Source organism: Strix aluco, chromosome 5, assembly GCF_031877795.1.
Source record: "Strix aluco isolate bStrAlu1 chromosome 5, bStrAlu1.hap1, whole genome shotgun sequence".
Taxonomy (NCBI): Eukaryota; Metazoa; Chordata; class Aves; order Strigiformes; family Strigidae; genus Strix; species Strix aluco.
The window spans coordinates 78,660,738-78,683,129 of record NC_133935.1 but is presented as its reverse complement, the minus strand read 5'-3'; the positions used below and the strand labels follow the sequence as shown (position 1 = coordinate 78,683,129).

The window sequence follows — 22,392 nt, the reverse complement described above, 5'->3', positions numbered from 1 at the left end:
AAAGTAGGAGTAGGTTTAGGAAAAGTGTTTAACCTTTGCCGAAATTATGTTTTCAAATAATCCCAGTAAAAGAGGTCATTTTTCTTTTGTTTTATTTTTTTTCCTTGTGATAATCAAGATATTTGGACAGAAAAATATTCTGATTCAGAAATTGTGCTGTGAAAAGTACTACTATTTTTATAAACCAAGTTTCCTGTCTGAAATATATCTCCTATCAAATGTTGTCCTTCATCCTCTTGATGATGTCAAGAGGTATGGTGTCCCCTGATTGGACCGAGGGAATCTCTGAATGATGCTTAGAACCAGACATCATCCCTGCTGGAAGAAACAAGAAGGAGGTCTAAGAAAATCCTATACCAATTTGATTGTCTTGTATCAAACATAAGACAGTATTGCAGGACTTTCCAAGAAGAGTCAGCTTAAAAAAATGTCACTTCTGGGGATTTTTTTAAATTCATATCAGAAAACCTAAGAAGTAGACTTGGAATTTTGTTACTGTTGTTAAAAAATCCATTTTTTTTTTAGTGGAAAAACATTTGTAAGGGAAAATTTTCATCACATGCTACTCTCAATCCTGTCTGGTCATTTTTATTTTCTATGAGGAGGTGAAAGCATATTATACTCTGGACAAATCTAAGATACATATATTGAATTTCTGTCTCTGATAGTGACAGATTTTAATTGTAGATTAATTAGTGATTTCTTATGTGGCACACAGGTATATTTTACTCTTATTTCACTTATATTTTACTTCCTCCCACTGCCTTCTAACTGAAATCAAGACTTCTTGAGTTAATAATAGATAGGGATTACCTTTCTTTTTCTCTCATTATCAGACTTTGAAGCACACTTAGCTAAAGTTTGTAAAGCAGAATTTTCATGAAAAAAAACCACCAAAAACCAAAAAAACAAACCCATACATATCTACTTGTAAATATTTTTAAAATTAAAACAGTCTGTAATACAAGCCAGAATTGAATGAATAAAAAAAGAATAGCTGTTTTTACACAAAAAGACTTCTTCCTTTTTTCCCCTTTTTTGCTTCTTGAAAAAATCCTAAGAATAAAAAATAAGAAGCATCTCAAATTGTTCAGAATTAAAAATAAAACTGGTTCCTCACCTAGCTTGTACTTCATAAAAATAACTCGAATTTTTATTTTATTTTTAATTGAAGTATGTTAATGTTTCTCCCTGCTGTACATCAAACTTTGCTGGGTACAATTCTTCCCAAGAGAGCATGTGATAAAGCAAAAGAGGAGATAAAAATTTAGATATCACACATTGATTCTATTTCAGTGGGTAAAGGACAATATCTAGACATTGAAGAATATATTTTACACGTATTTCAGGACAGAATCACTTGAAGGATTTGAGGTAGCTGTATTTTTAAATAGGGATGCAAGAGAAAACCTAATACTTTCTGCACTTGACAAACTGCTGATGCCATTTTGTATCCAAATCTGTTCAAATAGTAATTACTAACTCTTGTAGTATTCCAGTGAGATAAGTAAATAATACTATCCTCATTTTTCACTAGAAAAAGAAGATGGCAACACTCCAACAAGTCGCTAAAGACATAGAGAGGCTAAAGTTCTGATCCAGTACAATCAGTAGAATGATCCTTGGAAAAATCACAGATATCAATTGTATTAAAGATCTGGCATCCTTTGAAACAAGTGTGACTTAAATATTGAAACATTTTAAAATATTTGGGTCTCAAAGTATGATTTAAGATATCATAAAGCCATTTTTTTCTTCAAAACATTCTTTTATCAGTAATATTTTAAACTGATTTCTTCAGAAAGAGTTTAAAAAATAAACTGACTTTGCTCATGATTCACAGGTCCTTTTCCTGAGAAAACATCTTGTAATATTAATTATTCACATGTGCAATAGCAGTTAGCTGTTCTAACAATGATGCCTAGAAATCTTGGACAGTTCTGACATGCAGTTTGCCAGTATAAAAAAGTCATGCTGTAACTCACAGAAAATCTACATGAACACATTACCATGGTGTAAATTGGACATATATTTACAATACATCAGCTGTGTTATATAAGGGCCCTTATTACTACCTTCTTATGTTTACTGAGGAATGATCGTGTGCTTAGGTTGGGTAACCAGGTAGAAATTAATATATTGTAAATTGACATCATTACTCTAATACATGCCATTAATAACAAAATACAGACCAGGCAGCCAGAATAAGGAGAAAAAGGCTTATCTGTAAGCAGTTTTTTCAGACACAAATAAAATGTTTCATTCTAATAATACAAAATTCAAATACAGATTAAACAGTTTAGTCAACCAAAGTAACTTTTTCCCTCTCTGAAACTTTGTTTTTTAGATAATGTAGATATCTTTATTTCTTCTATAAACAGAATGGCCTTTTAAAAATCATTAGTTCCTTTGCAAAATAAAATTTCTGTTCTGTGCAACAGAATGTAATCTTGTTAGCTATAAATAATTCAAAAAAGTGACAAGACTTTTTTTTTTTTAATCACAGTTTTCTTTTAATAGAGTTCTGACTGAACTTGGGGACTTTTTATAGCAGTAATTTTTATGTTTCCCAGTAAGAAAATTAAAAGTGAGGTAGTGTAAGAATACTTAATGCTTCTAAAGCAAAAACTTCTAATGCAAAATAGTTGAATGAAGTATTGACATTGACACTGTAGAAATGCCACTAGAATAGTACAAATGCATTCTACATTAGGTTATTTTTGCCATTAGTCAAAGAGGTTGCTTTTGCTGCTTTTAAAGTCTTATCCAACCTGCAGATTTTATAAGTTTCCTTGTTCCTCATGTCTCAAGAAGATCCTCCCATCAATGTCTGTATTAGAGCTAAATTTGTCCAGTATTAAAAACTCACAGTAGGCAAACTTTCATTAAAAATGCCATTCAGCTACTCAGAAAGGCCCAGAAATTTAGCATGAACAAAAGTACTTCCGCTTTACAAGAAAAAAGTGTGGGTTTTTTCTTACTGATTAGAATACATTTTTCATTTGCCAAGAGCTATTGAATATATATATGATCCTTAGCAGCATTGTTTCTGCAGTATTTTGTTATTCATTTAAAAATCTTATGTTTATGGTATGTTTACAAGTTTGACAATGTTGCTGTCTTTGTGTATGTGATGGCCAACCCAGTAGAAAATAAATTAAGAGTCATTTAAGAATAGATGTAGCTAATGACAATATCCTAGTTCCCAGGCTGCAGAATATAGCGGAAAAAGCAGAAAGACCAGACATTATTTATTGTAAGTTACATGCATATGATCTCAGAACATGGATGTGCAGAATAATTTTTGCATGACATATCATGGGGCAGATAACTATACATACAAAAATGATAGAAAATATATTCATATTGTGGTAGTCTTAAAAAGAAATTTGAATTTTCTCATCACATTCATTTCTAGTGATAAAAGAAGTCCCTCCTTATTGTGTAACTTCTTCTTCTCCTTACTGTACAAATAACAGTCCTTCCCATATTCAGTTTCCTGTTATTCATAGCAGTGATATTATGGCATACACTGAGGTTCAACAACAGGGCAGACAATAGCAATATTCATTGCCATCTCCTCTGGTTTGGTCATTGCGTAGGTACTACACATTGGACTCACAGATAGTGTCACCATCAGAAGTTACAAGGAGAATGGCTAAAGTTGTTCCATCACAAGTTGTTGTCTACCTATTTCTGAGCTTAACTTTAGTTGATGCCTTCTGTCTCTGCTTTACAAGTCACTGTATCACTTCATCTCCCTTTGGACACCCAAGATCTGACAGATTCACTTTCAATGGATGGACACAGTCTGTCCATCATCTCCTAGGAGGCATTCTGAGCTTGAACAATGTTTGGATTTTCTAGTAGCTCATCTGAATTGATCACAGTGTGTTTGGTTGGGCATGTCTTAATAGGTATGAACATACTGGAAGTAAAAAATAACAATCAAATGTCATAGGTGAAATTTTAGAGAGGGGCATGATATTTCCAGATGGAAAAATCCTTTGATTTTAATGAAGTGTGTATCTTTTTAAAATGTAGCCCAACAAATTCCCCTTAACCACTTTCTTCTTCAAAAAAGGGAACAAAAATGTAAATATAACATACAAACCATAACATTTTTAACTATGCTTCATTGCTGACTTTTCATGAAGAGTATATATAATTCTGTCATTGAGGGCTGGAGAATATCCAAGAGTACATTTTTCAGAATAATAGGTCCTGAAATGTTTAAGTGGTGGTGACTTCCCAAAGTTATTTGGAGTACTATAGGTTTCTCCATATTTATATGTTGATCACAGCCTTATCATTAGAGTTGTCCTTAGAAATATTTGTTTTCATATTTAATTTTTAATTGAAATGGATTTTGCTCTGATATCAGATATTTGGGTTTCTCATATTGGGTACAATATCTGTAAGAACAGGTGTAGTTTATATTCAAGGTAGTATCTGATTTTATTATAGGCAAGGCATATAATAAATCACTCCTGTGAAATGCAGATTACTTAATAAAATATTAATTAGTAGATTACTGTAATATTAATATTAGTGTTTTGATGTAGGATTATGTGTACAGTGATATGTCTATAGGCAAGAACAGGTACTTTAAATGTAAATTAAGTAATGAACAAACCTGAATGGTTTTTAAAAATAAAATAACTGACAATAAAAAATATTTGGTTTATGATATTTTGGCATTAAATATAACTTTAGTGTGAATAAACATTTGAGAATACTTGTAATTTATAGTAACTTAAGTGTAAATGTAACTTTAAATTATAATTAACAATTGTCATAATTTTCTTAATATATTTGTTCACAGTATTGTTTTTAACCCAGCATATTGCCAAGGAAGTTGTTAAATTAAAGTTTTAAATAAATGGTTTCTGTACTTCAGAAATCATTGACTTAAATTAGCAGAGCTGATAAATGCTACCTACTAGTATTATTGAGGGCCATAACAGTTATGAAGGTCATATCATTATTGTTAAAATCAGGGGACTTTAGGATGCTTGTTCTCAAATTGCTAGTGGAGGTGGGGACACTTTGTAAGATTGTCAGATAAGATGACAGCAAAGATGACCCATTGTTTAGGGAGTGAGCTGTTTTGTTAACTAAACAGTGAGGTACTTTCACTAAGTACAGAGCATTTCACAGCTGAGAGAAGCAGGAGGGAAACTGGTGTGGAAAGACTTACAGTAGGATATTCCTGGTATTTTTGTTATCTAAAGGAGGAGATAAAGATGCTTGTCATTCAGAATACTATAGAAGGATCTGGAAGATAGGAGAATGAGGAAGGGTGTTTAATTAGGGATGAGAAGAAAAACATTGGTTATGATTATCAGTCAGATATGCCTGCCTTGTTTGCTTCCTTATTTCCTTTGATCGATAGCTGACCATCATGCTTTCCTTCCTGCAATTACACTTCCCTACCAGCAGCTTAACTATGTATTACAAGTTTACTGAGAAACCTCTTTTTTATGAGGTATTCAGAAATGTTTGTACAGTGCTGAACTGCAGATGTGGGGACCTTCCAAATTGCATTAAGTCATGCTTCAATACTTCATGTATTCTGTTATGTGTTACAATGTGTAATACTTAAATCAACAAAATGAAACCATAGGTCCAAAATTTGAGAAAATTGACACATTGCTACACAATTATAAAAATTTAAATAGGCAAAGAAAGGGGCAGACCCCAGAAATACTGCAGGCTGGCGTTTGGCAAGCTATATTACTTTGCAGCTAGAACTATGTAGGCAGTTTTGAAACATAGGTAATTAAAATCTTCCTTAAAATTAACCCCCAAACAACTTGTCCCATGCATATGTGAACAAAATATAATCGTTAGTAAGTGTTCTGAAAACAATTAAATACAGTAATTCTATTGATTAAATACAGTATTTGTATTGAAAAATAGAAGACCATCTTACAACTAACGAAATCAGTTGCCAATGTGGACAACCATGCAAAGCATAGTTAGATGCAATGCAAAACCTCAAAATTTGAGGAACTTTTTGTATTAGTTTGAAAGCTTTGTATAACAAAATTAGTGTTCAGTCTTTTATAGTTTAGTATAATTCTTCTTGGCATCGTAATTTTTCATCTGAGACATTAACTCATCCTTTAGAAAAAATTCACGTGTATTTAAATGCCTGGAGACATTAATAATTTATATATAAATATATACACACGCGTATGTATTTATTTTTTTAGGAGAAGGAGGATGAAAAATCAGACACATCAAGCTCTCAGCAACAGAAAAGTCCACAAGGTCTGAGCGACACCGGGTATTCTTCTGATGGGATATCAAGTTCACTTGGTGAAATTCCAAGTCATATCCCCAGTGATGAAAAGGATTTACTCAGAAAATCTAATAAAAAAGACACTATTTCACAAGAAAGTCCACCAAGCCCCTCAGATCTAGCTAAATTGGAAAGTACTGTACTGTCTATTTTGGAAGCTCAGGCAAGTACACTTTCTGATGAAAAATCTACGAAAAGCAAAGAGCTTTATGAAATGTACGGTGAACAGACAAAAGATCAACATAAAACAAAGCCTTTGCCAGTCACTCCAGAATCTTACAGTTCAGATGAGGAAGTCTTAGAAGCCATTCAAGGTGAAGGAACAATTGTAGAAGATGGCAAAGGAAGTACTTCCTCCCGGGCAGACTACAAGGAAGAAGATGAAGGAGATGACATATCAGCAAGAAGACAACGCTACGATTCTTTGGAAGACAGCAGTGAGAGTGAAAACTCACCTGTCCCAAGGAGAAAAAGAAGAGCTAGTGTTGGTTCTTCAAGCAGTGATGAGTACAAACGAGATGACAGTCAGGGATCAGGTGATGAGGAAGACTTCATTAGAAAACAGATTATAGAGATGAGTGCTGATGAAGACGCCTCGGGTTCTGAAGATGATGAATTCATTAGAAATCAACTTAAAGAGATCAGTGTAACTGAAAGTCATAAGAAAGAAGAAGTGAAAAGCAAAGCCAAAGGAACAGCTGGAAAACATAGAAGAATGGCACGGAAAAGTAGTGCAGGCTATGATGAGGATGCAGGAAGAAGACATTCATGGCATGATGATGATGATGAGACTTTTGATGAAAGCCCAGAACCTAAATACAGGGAAACTAAAAGTCAAGACAGTGAAGAACTTGTAGTAACTGGAGGAGGTGGCCTTCGGCGCTTCAAAACAATAGAATTAAATAGTACAATAACAAACAAATATTCTGAAGCATCTGAACAACAGAAAGGTATTTTATATTTTGATGAAGAGCCTGAGCTAGAGATGGAGAGTCTTACAGATTCACCAGAAGATAGATCTAGAGGAGAAGGGTCTTCTAGTTTACATGCTTCTAGTTTCACACCAGGTACATCTCCTACTTCAGTGTCATCACTTGATGAAGATAGTGACAGCAGTCCTAGTCACAAAAAACTGGGAGGGGAGAGCAAACAACAGCGCAAAGCCAGGCATCGGTCACATGGTCCTCTTCTTCCAACTATTGAAGATTCTTCAGAAGAAGAAGAACTACGGGAAGAGGAAGAACTGCTAAAGGAACAAGAGAAACAACGTGAATTAGAACAACAACAAAGGAAAAGTTCTAGCAAAAAATCTAAAAAGGACAAGGATGAACTAAGAGCTCAGAGAAGAAGGGAACGTCCAAAGACTCCACCAAGTAATCTTTCTCCCATTGAAGATGCATCTCCAACAGAAGAATTACGACAGGCAGCAGAAATGGAAGAGCTGCATAGATCTTCCTGTTCTGAATATTCACCTAGTATTGAGTCAGATCCTGAAGGATTTGAAATCAGCCCAGAAAAAATAATAGAAGTACAAAAAGTTTACAAATTGCCTACAGCTGTATCTCTATACTCACCAACAGATGAACAACCAGTTGGACTCCCAAAAGAAGAAAGTGGTCAAAAGACATTGAAAAGTGCTGAAGAGGTGTATGAGGAGATGATGCATAAGACTCATAAGTCCAAGGCATTTCAAATTGCAAATGAAAAAGATGAAGTGTTTGAAAAAGAATCTTTATATGGTGGAATGCTAATAGAGGATTATATTTATGAATCTTTAGTAGAGGATACTTACAATGGAACAATTGATACTAATCTTGTAATGAGACAAGATGAGAGCAGTGAATATTTACAACAGAGAGGAAGAGAGAAAAAAATAAGAGCTTCAGAACAGATCTATGAAGAACCGCAGAAAATTACTGATCTACAGAAAGACTACTACAGTGTTGAGACTTTACATTCTATTGTGCCTCAAGAAGATATTGTTTCTAGTTCTTACATTATCCCAGAAAGTCATGAAATAGTTGTATTAGACAGCACAGTAGCTTCCACCACTGAGGAAAAGCAGTTGTTAGACGCAGAATCTGCTTATGAAGAACTTATGAAAAGGCAGAGAATGCAGCTAACCCCCGGGTCCAGTCCAACACAGCCAACTTCAGGTTTCGTTCCCACATCTGATGCAAAGGTATCAAGTGTTGGAGAAATAGTGGATAGTGCATCTTTAACATCAAGCACTACTTCAGCAATTTCAGACGTATCACCTGTCAGTAGCACAGCACTTTCTATTCCAGATGTTAAAATAACACAGCATTTTACAGCAGAGGAAATTGAAGATGAATACTTAACAGATTATGCCAGAGAAATTCAAGAAATAATTTCTCATGAGACATCAATGTTGACATACTCTGAGGCATCAGAAGGTGCTGCATCAGTTTTACCTTCTGATACAGCTTCCTTAACATCATCTACATCTTCAGTTTGTACCACAGATAGTTCATCACCTATAGATAGTGCAACCACAGGTTATGTAGATACAGCAGATGCTGTAAGTAAACTAGCAGATTCTGAAGGTGTCAGGATAATAACCCAAGTTCCCTTAACATCTACAAAAGAGTACTCTGAAGTGAACATGCCTTATGAATCTGTTGCCGAAGCCCCTACAAAGCCATCTATAGCATCAGATATGGAAAGTGTGGATCAAGCTGCAGTTTGTTTGCCTGAAACTGCACCTTCAGTAGTGGCAACTACAGTTATAAAACCCAAGCAATATACAGCTGATACCATTACCTTTGATACCTGCAAAGCAGAAAAGGAAGCAGCTAGAAAAATTAAAAGTACAGTAGAGGCTGGCATTGTCAAAATTCATCATGAAGATCCACACAAAGAATTGGGTGTTGATATGAAAAGGATTCATTTGACTAGTGCTACATCTGAGAAACCACCTGTATGTATAGCATCAGTACCAGTTACAGAGCCTGCATCAGAAACATCTTCTGTACCTACTCCCGGTGTTGTAAGTAAGACCAGCATGGTCTCTGTGCCTTCCTCAGCTCCTGCTGTAACATCCAAAGTATTCTCGCTTTTTAGAAGCTCTTCTTTGGATTCTCCTGCACAACCTTCTCTACCCCCACCGCCTCCTCCTCCACCACCTCCTCCACCACCATTACCTCCACCTATTTTACCCAAGCCAGCCATTTATCCCAAAAAGAAGTCACAGATTAAGACTCCAGCAGCAACAGCTCCCACAGTGGTACCTTCAGTCACAAGTGTTCCAACACTAGAGTCCACAGCTGTATTAAAGAATCATGTGGTACCTATCACAAAAACATACACCCCAACACCACCTCCTGTACCACCCAAACCATCCTCTATTCCAGCAGGGCTTGTTTTCAGTCACAGGCCTGCTGAAGTAACTAAACCTCCAATTGCTCCTAAACCAGCAGTTCCTCCTCTCCCAATAGCTGTTCATAAGCCAGCAGAAACACAGCCCAAACCAACAGGTTTGTCACTGACTTCAAGTATGACTCTGAATTTGGTCTCTGCAGCTGAATACAAAATAGCATCTCCCACTTCCCCTTTGTCTCCACACTCTAACAAATCTTCACCAAGGTTGACAAAACCCTCACAGGAAACCTATGTTGTCATCACATTGCCATCTGAGCCTGGAACTCCCACAGAAGCTATAACTAGTCAGGCAGTTACCAGCTGGCCTTTAGAAGCACCTTCTAAAGAACAGATTCCCCAGCCTATGCAACCAATTTTTACTCCGTCCATGAAAACTATGGAAATTCAAAGTATGGCAGATCAGAGTATGTATATTTCAGGTGCTTTGCAAGCTATTCCTGTCACAACACAATCAACTTTTGAAAAAATACCTAGTTCAAAATCAGAAGTAGTAACAACAGAAGTAACCAAGACCACAGTGTCTGTAGTTAAGGGCCCAGGGCCTGGTTTTGGTTTAGGTAGTGTTGCTATTACTATCCCTCCAGAGCCACTACATATAGTAGATCAACCCAGCTATAGAGAGAATGGAAGATTCCATCCTTTGGGTGATGTCATAGATCTTCGCACTTTAACTAAGATGGATATCGGAATGAGAGACAGCTGTATGGATCTGTCTGCTGTTTCCATGGAGGTGAGAAGGCAAATGCCAGTGAGTGATACATGTGGACGGCCAGTAAGTACTGTCCAGCCAGCTATAATAAATCTTAGCACAGCATGTATTGCCGATCCTTCTCTGTCTGTAGTCACTGAGACAGTAACTGTAATGACCTGCACCGCCACCGTAAGCTACACTGCCAGTAAAGACAGCCTTGTGGATCTGGGACATGCAATGACAACGCCACTTCAGCTAACAACATCAAAACATTTTGAGCCTGCGTACAGAGTAACAGGCAGCCAGGCATTCTCTGCAGGTAGAGATGAAGTGCCAATAAATTTATCCCTAGGTACTTCAACTCATGCAGTGACATGGGCTACTACAAAGCCTGTTACTGTACCACCTGTTGGTGTTACAAATGGTTGGACTGATCTCTCCACTTCTCAGGAGCCGATGGAGAGTGGAGCAGTTGACCTTAGCACTACAAAATCCCACAGAACAGTAGTAACAATGGATGAAACTACTTCAGGTACCATAACAACAGTAATAGAAGATGATGAAAAGCCTGTGGATCTGACTGCAGGTAGAAGAGCTGTCTGCTGTGATATGGTTTATAAACTGCCATTTGGTAGGAGCTGTACAGCACAGCAGCCACCAACTACACTCCCTGAAGATCGCTTTGGTTACAGAGATGACCATTATCAGTATGATCGTTCAGGGTCATATGGCTACCGAGGAATGGGAGGTATGAAACCATCTATGTCTGACACAAATTTATCGGAAGCTGGACTGTTTGCATACAAAAGCAAGAATAGTTTTGATTATCGAGTTGGGGCAACTGATGCAGCAGTAGATCTTACTTCTGGAAGAGTTACTACAGGTCAGTATGACGCAGCAGCAGATCTTTCTTTGAAATATGATTTTGATGTTCCTCACCTCATTTCAGGATGATTTTTTGTATTATTTTTCCCCTCTTTCTGTTGTTTTGTTTTCTTTTGGACAGTGTGACAAATTATTCTGGATTACACGTGTTTTTCATTTCTTCATTTTACATATGTGTTTTGCACAGAGGTGCCTGCATGTGCCTGCATGTTCAGAAATGCTGTTTCCTTCACATCTAAAGTAGATCATTAACCTGAAGATTTGCATGCAGTTTCCCCTTCCCATTTAATTCATCAAGATGGGATGACTTTCAGAATCCGCAAAGCAGCATTCTTTTGTGGGACTGGACTGTAACTTTGCCCTGTAATTTCAGGTGAGGTTATGGATTACTCAAGCAAGACTACTGGTCCTTATCCAGAGACTCGACAGGTGATTTCTGGCATCGGGCTCAGTACACCACAGTATTCCCAAGCGAGAATGGTATCATCTCTGGGATCCCAGTTTGGTGTTGGAAGTGTTTTAAGATCATCCAACGGTGTTGTTTATTCTTCAGTAGCGACTCCAATCCCATCCACATTTGCCATCACTACACAGCCTGGTTCTATTTTCAGTACAACTGTCAGAGATTTGCCTACTCTCCAAACAATTGACTCGGTGCCCTCTTTACCAACTTTGCAACAGAATCAACCACTCCCAAGATCATACAGTTTCTTGACAACAGTGGCAGCTGAAAAAGATAGTGCAATTACTGCCATCGATATGGAGACAGGGTTACCACCTCTTACTATAGAAACTATTACCACTGAGCCAACCAACTTGATACCTGCTTTAACTACAGCATCGGAAGTTTATACTGATGTAATTGAAGATGAGGTTGCCCTTCTCATTGCCCCTGAAGAAGGCAAACAGCAGCAGCTTGATTTGGAGCGTGAACTTCTTGAGCTTGAGAAAATTAAGCAGCAGCGCTTTGCAGAAGAGCTGGAATGGGAACGTCAGGAAATTCAAAGATTTAGGGAACAAGAAAAATTTATGGTGCAAAAAAAGCTTGAGGAGTTGCAATCCATGAAACATCATCTCTTATTTCAGCAAGAGGAGGAACGACAAGCTCAGTTTATGATGAGGCAAGAGACATTAGCCCAGCAGCAGTTGCAACTTGAACAATTCCAACAACTTCAACAACAGCTCCACCAACAGTTAGAGGAGCAAAAAATTCGTCAAATATATCAGTATGGTTATGACCCTTCAGGAACTGGCTCACCACAAACTACCACAGAACAAACACTTTTGGAAGGACAGTATGCAACCACAGAAAATGGCCAGTTTTGGCCTACTGATGATGCAACCACTACGGCTTCAGGAGTGCTGGGTATTGAAATTCCACAAAGCCAAACATGGTACACAGTTCAGTCTGATGGCATCACCCAATACATACCTAGGTCTGGTATTCTAAGCTCTGTTTCAGAAATGTCTCTTAAGGATATTGATGTTAGAGAGGAGAAGCAATTGAAAAAGAGAAGTTCTATGCCAAAATTACGTGGTCCATATGAGGAGCTTGAGGAGACCCTGGAAGAAGAGCCCCGATGCTTCAAAAAGATAGTGGACAGCGGAGTGCAAACTGATGATGAAGATGGAGCAGACAGAGGTTACACAAGCAGGAGACGGAGAACTAAGAAGAGTGTTGATACAAGTGTTCAGACAGATGATGAAGATCAAGATGAATGGGATCTTTCTAGCAGATCTAGAAGGAAGCCTCGTGTAGGGAAATACAGTGAGAGTACCACTGAGGCAGACAAAGCTAAACAATTCTCCAAAGTATCTAGTATTGCAGTTCAGACAGTGGCAGAGATTTCAGTACAAACAGAACCTGTAGGAACAATAAGAACACCTTCAATCAGGGCCCGATTGGATGCTAAGGTTGAAATTATAAAACACATTTCAGCTCCAGAAAAGACTTATAAAGGAGAAAGTTTGGGATGTCAAACAGAGACAGAGTCAGATACTCAGAGTCCCCAATATCTGTCAGCTTCATCTCCTCAGAAAGATAAAAAACGCCCAACACCATTAGAGATAGGATACTCATCCCACCTTCGTCCAGACTCCACATTGCAGGTAGTCCCCTCCCCTCCCAAATCTCCCAAAGTTCTCTATTCACCCATTTCACCTGTTTCACCAAGCAAAGTTATAGAGTCAGCATTTGTACCCTATGAAAAACCCATCGCTGATGACATCAGCCCTCAGAAGATGCTGCATGCTGACATTGCCAAGGTTCCTCCATCAAGCCCAAAGGCGGCAAAGATGATGCAACGCTCTATGTCTGATCCTAAGCCCCTGAGTCCCACAGCAGAAGACAGTTCCAGAGCTCAGTTTCAGTACACTGAGGGTTTCATGGTAAGAAGTATTTGCTTTCTTTTTTTTTAAAAAAAAAAAATATGCAATTCTACAGCTATCAGTACAGCATGAGGGCTGACACACTCATTTGCAATACCTGTGTATGTAGTCTTTCTGCACACCTTGCTGAAAAGTCCCAAGGAATGTCTGCTGTCTAAAGCAATGGTTATTTGCTTCATTGCTTTGCCTGGAAATAGAGGAATCCACATTACAGTCTTACTAAGATTCAGAAAAAACCACACCAAATTATTATTCAGAATTTTGAAGACACTTTGTGTCTTACATGGCAATTAATTGCCAATATAGTGGGTACTGCCAATTCTTCAGAAAATTAAAAGCATTTTCTTTCCAATCATACAACACCCAGCTCTTGTGGCACAGTCTGTAGTGCATTTACCTTGAAATTACTGCATGTGCCTTCTGAGAGGCAGCTAACACCTTAGTTATCTGTCCTTTTTGATGCCCGTGAGGTTTCTTGGCCATTTGTGATTCTGTGGGTAATCTTGTGTCCCAATGTGTACATCTTTTATCTCTCCCAGACCAAAAGGACTCATATCACAAATCCATTTTCTGGTTTGGTGGGGTTTTTTTTTTTTTGGATAAGGACAATTATCAGGAAGTTATGCATATATTGAGGGCTGTGTTTCATGGGGTCAGAGGAGGCAATTTTGAATAAGGCTGACATCACCAGGATTAAAATTTTTAATTTCTGCAGTATTCCTTTTCCTTGAGCAGTAAGATTTCTGATTTGGGAATCAGTCTGTTATTTATGAATAAGAGGAAGAAGTCTTGGCTAAAAAAAATGCATTTATAATTTAACATGCTCTTGGTTGTCCTTTTGTCCGAATCCATTGTCTTCTGTCAGTTGCAGGGTCAGTATCTTATTTGGCAGAGCTGTGGAAGAGTTGCCATCCGAGTTCTTCAGCAATTTTTATCTCTTATGTTCAGTTATCTGTGAATACATGAGTGATTAGTACAGGCTGGAAAGAATAAAGAGAGTTTGTTCTCTATGTTTGATAATTTGTGGTGGCTTTCAAGTGCAGAATTATCTGGTTATGCCCTCCAAGGCTCCCACTGTAAGCAGTTTTTGCAGCTTTGTGTATTTGTGTGGATATTAAATGCTATGCTGTTACTGCTTGGAAAATGGTACTTGGAAGTTTGAAGGGAAAACCATAGTCGTGGCACTGGCACTCTATATCAACGTCATTCCCTAATGCAGGATTAGCACAGTGGGGACACTAGCACGAGCAGTAAAGTTTCATGTAGAGGGTTTGGAACAGCACCTTAAAGAATGGCACTCATGAGTTAGAAAGTCTAGGGTTTTGCTAGATATTGGAGAGCAGGTATAATATTGTAAAATAACTGTCAGTGTAGTGAAACTATTATTGAGGACAAATTATTTAGTTCACTTAGTTCATAGATACATATATATTCGATATGAATTATATACTTTGTATGATGGATGATAAACTCTATAAACAGCTGATTGTTTAAAGGTCTTTAGAGTAGAGTTTGAACACACACAGTATTCATTAATGACACATGGAAACAAAGGGCTTGTACATAATTGTTATTTTTTAACCATATGTTTATTGCCAATTTGCCTTGAGCCCAAACAGTAATGAGCTATATTGTTCTTATTAGCATGCACCCATCAAGCAGCAACTAGCCCATGTCTCAAAGTACTTACAGTCTAGATAAGTGAGGTGGACATTTTTATGGAACATGGGGTGCAAGTAGACAAGTGCAAGGAAAGTAAAAAACTTCCATGAATATCAAGTGGGCTGCACTCTCTCATGTCGCTTATGGTGAGGAAACTGCTCTGTATCCTCCCATGACCACCATGGCTGCTTTCAGCTCTCATATTATGTCAATCATTAAGTCTGCTACACCCTCTCTTTCTGATAGAGTTTTGTTAATTAAGTATCTGAGGTTCAGTTAGCTTAGGCTGGGATCAGGTACATGAAATTTAAAGGAGGAAAAGAGATATGTGACAAAAAAATAAAATATTTAGAGTGTCACTTACAGAAGGTAATCTAGTGACCTCATCAGCATCTGGAAATATGGGTATAAATTTCTTTTGCCGTTGCTATATCAGTTTCAGTTCTCAATTACTCATTCCAGTTATGTTGTGAAGGAGGGATCTGCACTATAAGTTCTAAATATTCTCCTAGTTTCCACAAGACTTATAGTATTCTCTCTGGCACATCTATGTATGTATGTACCATCTGAGAACCTCGCTTTAGGACTGCAGCATCTTGGAAGCACGGGAAAGAGTGGACAGTGATTTGTTCTTTTGTACCTTCTGTCAGACTCAAAAGTTCTTCCTGAAAAGTTACATGCACACAGTGTCACTGCTGACAAAGCGTAAACCTTGTTGACGTTTTTTCAACTATAGAACTGTGTTGTTATAGCAACATATCATTGTTGTACTTGAGTTTAAATACATTTTTGGGTTGCTTTTGGATTATCCTGCTAAGTGAGAAAGTCAGATGTTTCCTCAACATTAAAATATTTTTGGCACTGGGACTGGTTTTTATTCTTTGTACAGTGCCCACAACATCTGAAGTCCTCGTCTGTTAATTCTCTGTGCTTCCTGACTGGAGAGCTTCTAATTGCCTAATTATAAAAAGGGAAAGGCAGAAGGGATCAGGTATGTCATTCAAAACAATGAAATTTAGTTCAGAAGAACTTGTGAAACAGCTCACTCTGGAAAAGAGAATTTACTAGAGCTGAACATAAAAGAATAAAATGGAAATGAAAGATTGATCTTTCACTACCTTAAGGAAATGGAGTGAATATTTTTTGCAAGGATGAATATCCCATCATTTTTTTAATAGTTCTTGTTTCAGGGTTAGTCTTTGTCTGCATTCATAAACATTGCAGGTAAAAAGGGTGTTCGTGTGTTCATGTATATGTTTCACAGGCTTCTTTTTATGACAGTTCATCAAAAAAGTTGATCCTTGTGCAATCAGTGGGACTAAAAGGGTAAGAATAAAATTGGTCTCTTTCTAAGGATTACAATGAAATTATACCTTGTCCTTCAGGCAATGCACTTTCATCATTCATGTACTTCTTCCATTGAAAAATATATTTATTACAACATCTCAAGAAAAAGGATTGTGGAGACGGAGATGATTAAATTATGTCTCTATGTTTTAGAACTGCTGCTTTAAATGTAATTTTATTCTTTCATGCACCTTTTATAGGAAGTTATTACAGTGTTTTACTTAACCTAGTACAAGTGAAAGGCTGAAAAATAACTTGGCAGCTTATCACATATTTATAAGTATCCAGATAATATTGCTTTCAATGATGGCACATTTAATTTTCAGATAACAAGTTATATGTTTACATTACATTTTCATTTACTGTCTATCATGGTCATTGCCTCTATATGAACACTTGAATGAACATAGGTGGTGGCTTCCTATTAATCCAAAGTATGGCTTTCCATTGTGTTCCATTTTGCAGTTCTTATGTGCTGTACATTTCTGTGATATATATTAGTAATCAAGTGTAGCTGTGTCAAGGAAAAATTGTGAGCTGTAGGTTGTCAGCACCAAAAAAAGTTGTGGAAGCCACCCCTCTGGAATTGATACTTTACAAAGATGCCTCGTTTTCTTGTTTTGTGAGCTTTGTGCCACTTGAGCTCCCAATGGCAATGAGCTCCACAACATTGACTGATAGATTGCCCCGCAGTCCAGCATGGTAGGATTCCACAGAGTGAAAGCCACAGGACACCGAGAAGTGTTAGTGGAGTGGAGATTGAAATTCATCCATTCAGCAGCAACAGAAAATTGTGACTACCGGTGTAGTTTAATAAATAAATAGCTTTATACAAGTGCATGACAGAATCAAGTCACATGCCAGTCACAGTGAAGTTTGGCACTTGTACACACTGCATATGTGTAATCAAAGGTGGAAGTTGTCTTCCTTTTGCTTTTGGATGCAAGATGCCTGCTCCACTAAACTGAAGTAAATGGCAAAAGATCTCACACATGAACCGTGACACACATAGAACATCTACAACTAAGCAGTGCGTAAAGACTCAGCAAAAGTGTTTGTATTAGTGAAACTGATGCAAAGACACATCTGTCAACAGACTGTCAGCTTCAGGGTAGAAACTGTACATTTAAGCTTCAACACTTAGAACAAATTATATCGATCTGTTTATTAAGAGAGTTAACAGACTTTCTCAAATTTTTCATCTGATGTGAGCTGCTGCAATGGTAAGGCAAATGTAATTCAAATCTGTATACTGTAGTAAAAAAATAGAATGATTTCAAACAAACTGCCAAAAGATTGTTTCTTTATTTAGGTAAGAGTTGCAGGACTTCATCTGTTGCTGTAGTAAGAGCGGAAGTGATTTTATACTGATTTTTAAAATGTAGATTTCCTTAAATGGCATAAATTTAAAAGTTAATGAAAACAAACCGCATTAATCTGTGTTTTATCTTCCATGGTATTCTAAAGTTTTCAAGTTTAAAACTGAAGGTTAGGACTTCAATGATTTGGACTGCCCTTTGCTGTGTCAGACCTGCTGTATATCTGGGCACTGAAGAGGGGAAACAGGGTAGTTGCTCCTGGTAAAATTAAAACCTTCCATATATTATATCCATGATGGTTTACTTGTTTATTCAGGACTATGGTAATCACCAGAGTTGTATGACAGTGAGGAATGTTCTGCTTCGGTAATGAATAAAGAGTAGGGATAAGTACCTGTTTTGGGGTTGGGCATTTCTGTTTGTTTAACTTCCTCAGAAGCAGGGAGTAGGTTCTTTCTTAGTGGCATGCCAGAATTTCAGGTAACAGTTTTCTGCTATTGATGGAGCACAGGACATTGGTGTTTCCCTTGGTTTCTTGTCATATGGGCCTAATTCCAGCTGAAAGGTGTTGGTACTTTGTTATAGCTTTTATACTTATTGTAAAATATTCAGAAGTGTTTTGTGGTCTGAGAAAAAAGTGGTCACATGTTTGTAACTGCAAAAGGCTTAATTCAGTGACTTTAAATTTCCATTTTAGTCCTGTGGACTTTCCCCTAGTCTGGGAAAAAAAAAGAAGAACATTTTGTTTTCTGTAAAAATTATATTTCAATATAAAGGAACCATTACCTTTTGCAGAAACAGGTGTTATTTGCATGTAAGTACAAACAGGTGTTGAGTGAGGAACCATCTTTAGTAGTATGATTTTAGAGTAACCTAGATTGAAAGTGCAAGGGTTTTTTTCCTTTGCTTCTGAGTGATGCCTGTGGGCTGTGCTTTAATGAAACACTTCTTCAGGCACTGGTGACAACTGGTCCTTCACTTTGGCCATGCATAACTAGTCTTAAAGAACAGTCTGGGAGCAGCCTGATTTGCATGATTCATGTAGTTTGCATGCAGTTTGTGAACTGCATACCTGGGTCTGCCTGATGGTATGTTACCACAGTTAGCAATAGGCTGTGACCAGGTCTGATTAGGCACACAGGTTCCTGCATCCATGAAGAGCCCCCTGCAGCTTCACATGAGGCTGGTTCATTGCTTATGGACAGGACATCTTATTTTGAGACTGAATTCAGGCCAGCAATCCAGAGGAGGTGTACATGTACCTACTGAGTTCCTTTTGTGCTTGAATATCAAGTCACACACTCTTCTGTGTGTTTCAAACAAGTTCACTGGGAACAGGGTTGAAAAGAGGATCTCACTCATCTCTAGAAACATTTCTAGACAGTCTTATCCCTCTCTAAATAGTAAAAAGGATTTGCCTATTGTCTCTTTTAACTATGTGAGTTTAGCTAGATTTAAGATTACTTTTTCCACTAGTGGTCTGAATTATTTACAATTTAGAGTCCTGTTAACATTTCAAGCTACTGCTTCCTGTGCTGTGTTCGAAATCCTTTGAAATAACATTTATGAGACTCAAATGAGGCATCTTTTTTCCATCTGTCAGATCTTCAAAACAGAAAGACTACCCCACATTTGGTCAACATATCATATAAACATTATTTTCTAAAGCACATTTAAGTAGGTCAGCCTGTCTTGCCTGACACTTTTAAATCAGTTGATTTCACACCTTCTCTATTCAACCAAGGGACATTGATGCATAATAGAAAATTATTACAGTATACACTCTTTTGCTTTTCAAAGGGAACCCTTAACAATCTTTTATAAAGCATGAGACTTATGGCAGAGTTGACAAAAAGCCAGGTATTCTGTCACTTGGGTCTTTTCTCACCTGCTGTCATCTTATCCATCTTCCTCTTAAGTCAGCTCTTACACACACATGAAAAAAATGCCACTGGCCACAAATCCCATCCCTCACTCTTTTATCTTCCATAAAAGACAAAGAATGGAGGTACAATAATATCTTTCCACTTATTTCCAGATTACTTGCTTTTTTGGTTATCCATTTTAGGAATACTTTGAGGTTTGGGTGTGGAGAGAGGCCAATATCATGTTCCCTTCTTTAAAGTAGTAAGTACAGACTATAAATGTATACAGCAGAACCAAGCAGGCACAGAATGACAGAGGGGCACATACCAACTAGTAAGTTTTAGCCTGCTTCAGCTCTGTTTTGCCTCAGGCTTTCATCTCTTGTCAAGCCATGGATTACTGTAGTTAGTCTGAATAAGTGGTAGGAGGGTAAAATTTCTACTAGTGTAATTGCCTGACTAAACTCAAAAGTGAGTTTCTTTCACATGTTCTGCTGATAAGTTTGGCTTACTGCATTTTATTCTGTCCACTTTTTTATGAGCAACTATGACTAAGGCACGGGAAAATCATATTCTACTGAGCAAATGAGCATACATTCTCCAAAAAGATCAATGTCTATAAAATCTTCCCTAGAAAGGAAGCACTGACTGTGCTATGTTACCAAGTTGTTCGGTACAATAAAAGCAGAACAGTAGATCAAAGTAGCTGATGCTGATGCACGTATACTGTGTTGTTGTCAGTCATTGGTTTGGTCATTGGTTTGGACTGGTTTTCCCTAATGGAATTTGAGCACATTTGAGATAGACTTAGGATGGAGCTTCCTATTTAGTTTTCTCCAGAAAGAATCTAGACTGAATGCATGAAAACCTCCCTGCAAACTGTAACAATGTGTACTAACTAGAGAAAACCAATTTGTTCTTGTCAAAGTAGTCAAAACTTAATGTCATAACAAAATGCAAGCTTTAATTCCAACACTTTTTCCCATAATTTCGTTAAAATATTTTTAAGTTTGTAAAATATTGTCTTGATCAACCAAATGTGATTAAATGTTGCTTGGAAGTGATCCAATACTGGCAAAAATCTATGACAGGTCCTATATGAAGATTACTAAAAAGAAACCCAGAACCACAGTACACCCAAGCCTTATGATCAGATATAATTAAATACAACAAAATATTCAGAACAGTAAAAATATGTTCTGTATGTGTCTTCATTCTCCACTATGTGAATGGTGACCTTTCTTCTGCATATGAGCCCTCTAGGATGCTTCTTTAACACAAATCAGTGCATTTAAAATTCTCCCTGGTTTTTTGAGTTTGGGTTTGGGTTTTTTTAGAAACCCTTCTAGGTATGCTAGTATTGAGATAATTATTCTGTGCAATCAATTCCTTAGAATGGAGTGCATCTCCATTAAATTCTGATACCTGGGCATACTTTCTCCAGGGACATACTTATCCCTGGAGTTTAATTTATTTTTAGCATATGAGCTACTAAAAATTTCAAAACTCTACATTTTCCCTTAAAGAAAAATATGAAAAATATCTGCAGGGCTAATACACCCCATATGATCACCCCAAAAAATAAAAATAAAAGAAGGATGAAATTAAGGTAGCCAGTAATTTTTGGGCTAGATGTGTGTTGTTAATACTCATTGCTGCATTATTAACTTCATAAATCATCTACCAGCGCTCTGAAGTTTCACCTCTCATCTCTAGAAATACAGGCTAGGCCAGATTCTCTTGTGCTACCAGTGTTTCAAATTGCAATGTGGGCTAATAACACCTAACAGGTATTTTGGATTTTAAATTAATAAGGCTTGACTACTTTAGAACTAACTTTACCTTGGTTTTGATCCTCAAAATCCTTCTATCCATGCACTGGTTTTCTGAGTCAGTGATTTAATATTAAAAATAATTTGTTGAGATAAATAACTATATTTACAGTTATAAATTAAACTAGGTGTCGGCATATGGGTTTACAGATTGATGTTGAAAATCAAAGTAGTATGAAATATTGAGACAAATAGTCCCTTCTACTTTACTTTCTTACTCCAGCACAATGTTATTTATTGATAAACTAAAGTTTTTACAATTACTATTTTCTAATAGAAGTTTATTTTCCATCTGCCAGCTGGAAGTAGGTATCTTAGGTCAAGTTGGTCACTGTCAAACTGGAAGGCAGTTTTAAGTGGGTCAAAGAAGAAAGAGTTTGTCATAGGCTTGACTCTTTAATAATTCAGTTGCAATTTAGAGTATGGAGAAAGCACTCATATAGCATTTTTAGATCAATATAGGAAACACAGTTACTTTGGAAAGCAGAACTGTAATTCAGGGCAGTGTCCCAAAATCAAATTCAGTAATGATAAAGATACCACAGGTACAAATGAAAAATACATATTCAGAAATACAGCTGTTTAGGTGATATTGGTACTGAAAATGTTCCGGTGTAGTAGCAAAAGTTTAGACTTAATATGACTTAAAAATATGAAGTGCTTGCAAAAAGGTAGCAGTGTTCCTGGGAAATGC

The 22,392-nt window shown here is 37.0% G+C and overlaps 1 protein-coding gene across 1 annotated transcript in view; it reads left to right on the top strand.

The window, feature by feature from the left end:
* Positions 1-22,392, top strand: part of PCLO (piccolo presynaptic cytomatrix protein) — a 382,367-nt gene that overhangs the window by 173,549 nt on the left and 186,426 nt on the right. Inside the window, exons 5-6 of the mRNA XM_074827920.1 lie at positions 6,219-11,283; positions 11,659-13,673. Coding sequence (XP_074684021.1) covers positions 6,219-11,283; positions 11,659-13,673 — 7,080 coding nt within the window. The remainder of the gene's footprint in view (positions 1-6,218; positions 11,284-11,658; positions 13,674-22,392) is intronic.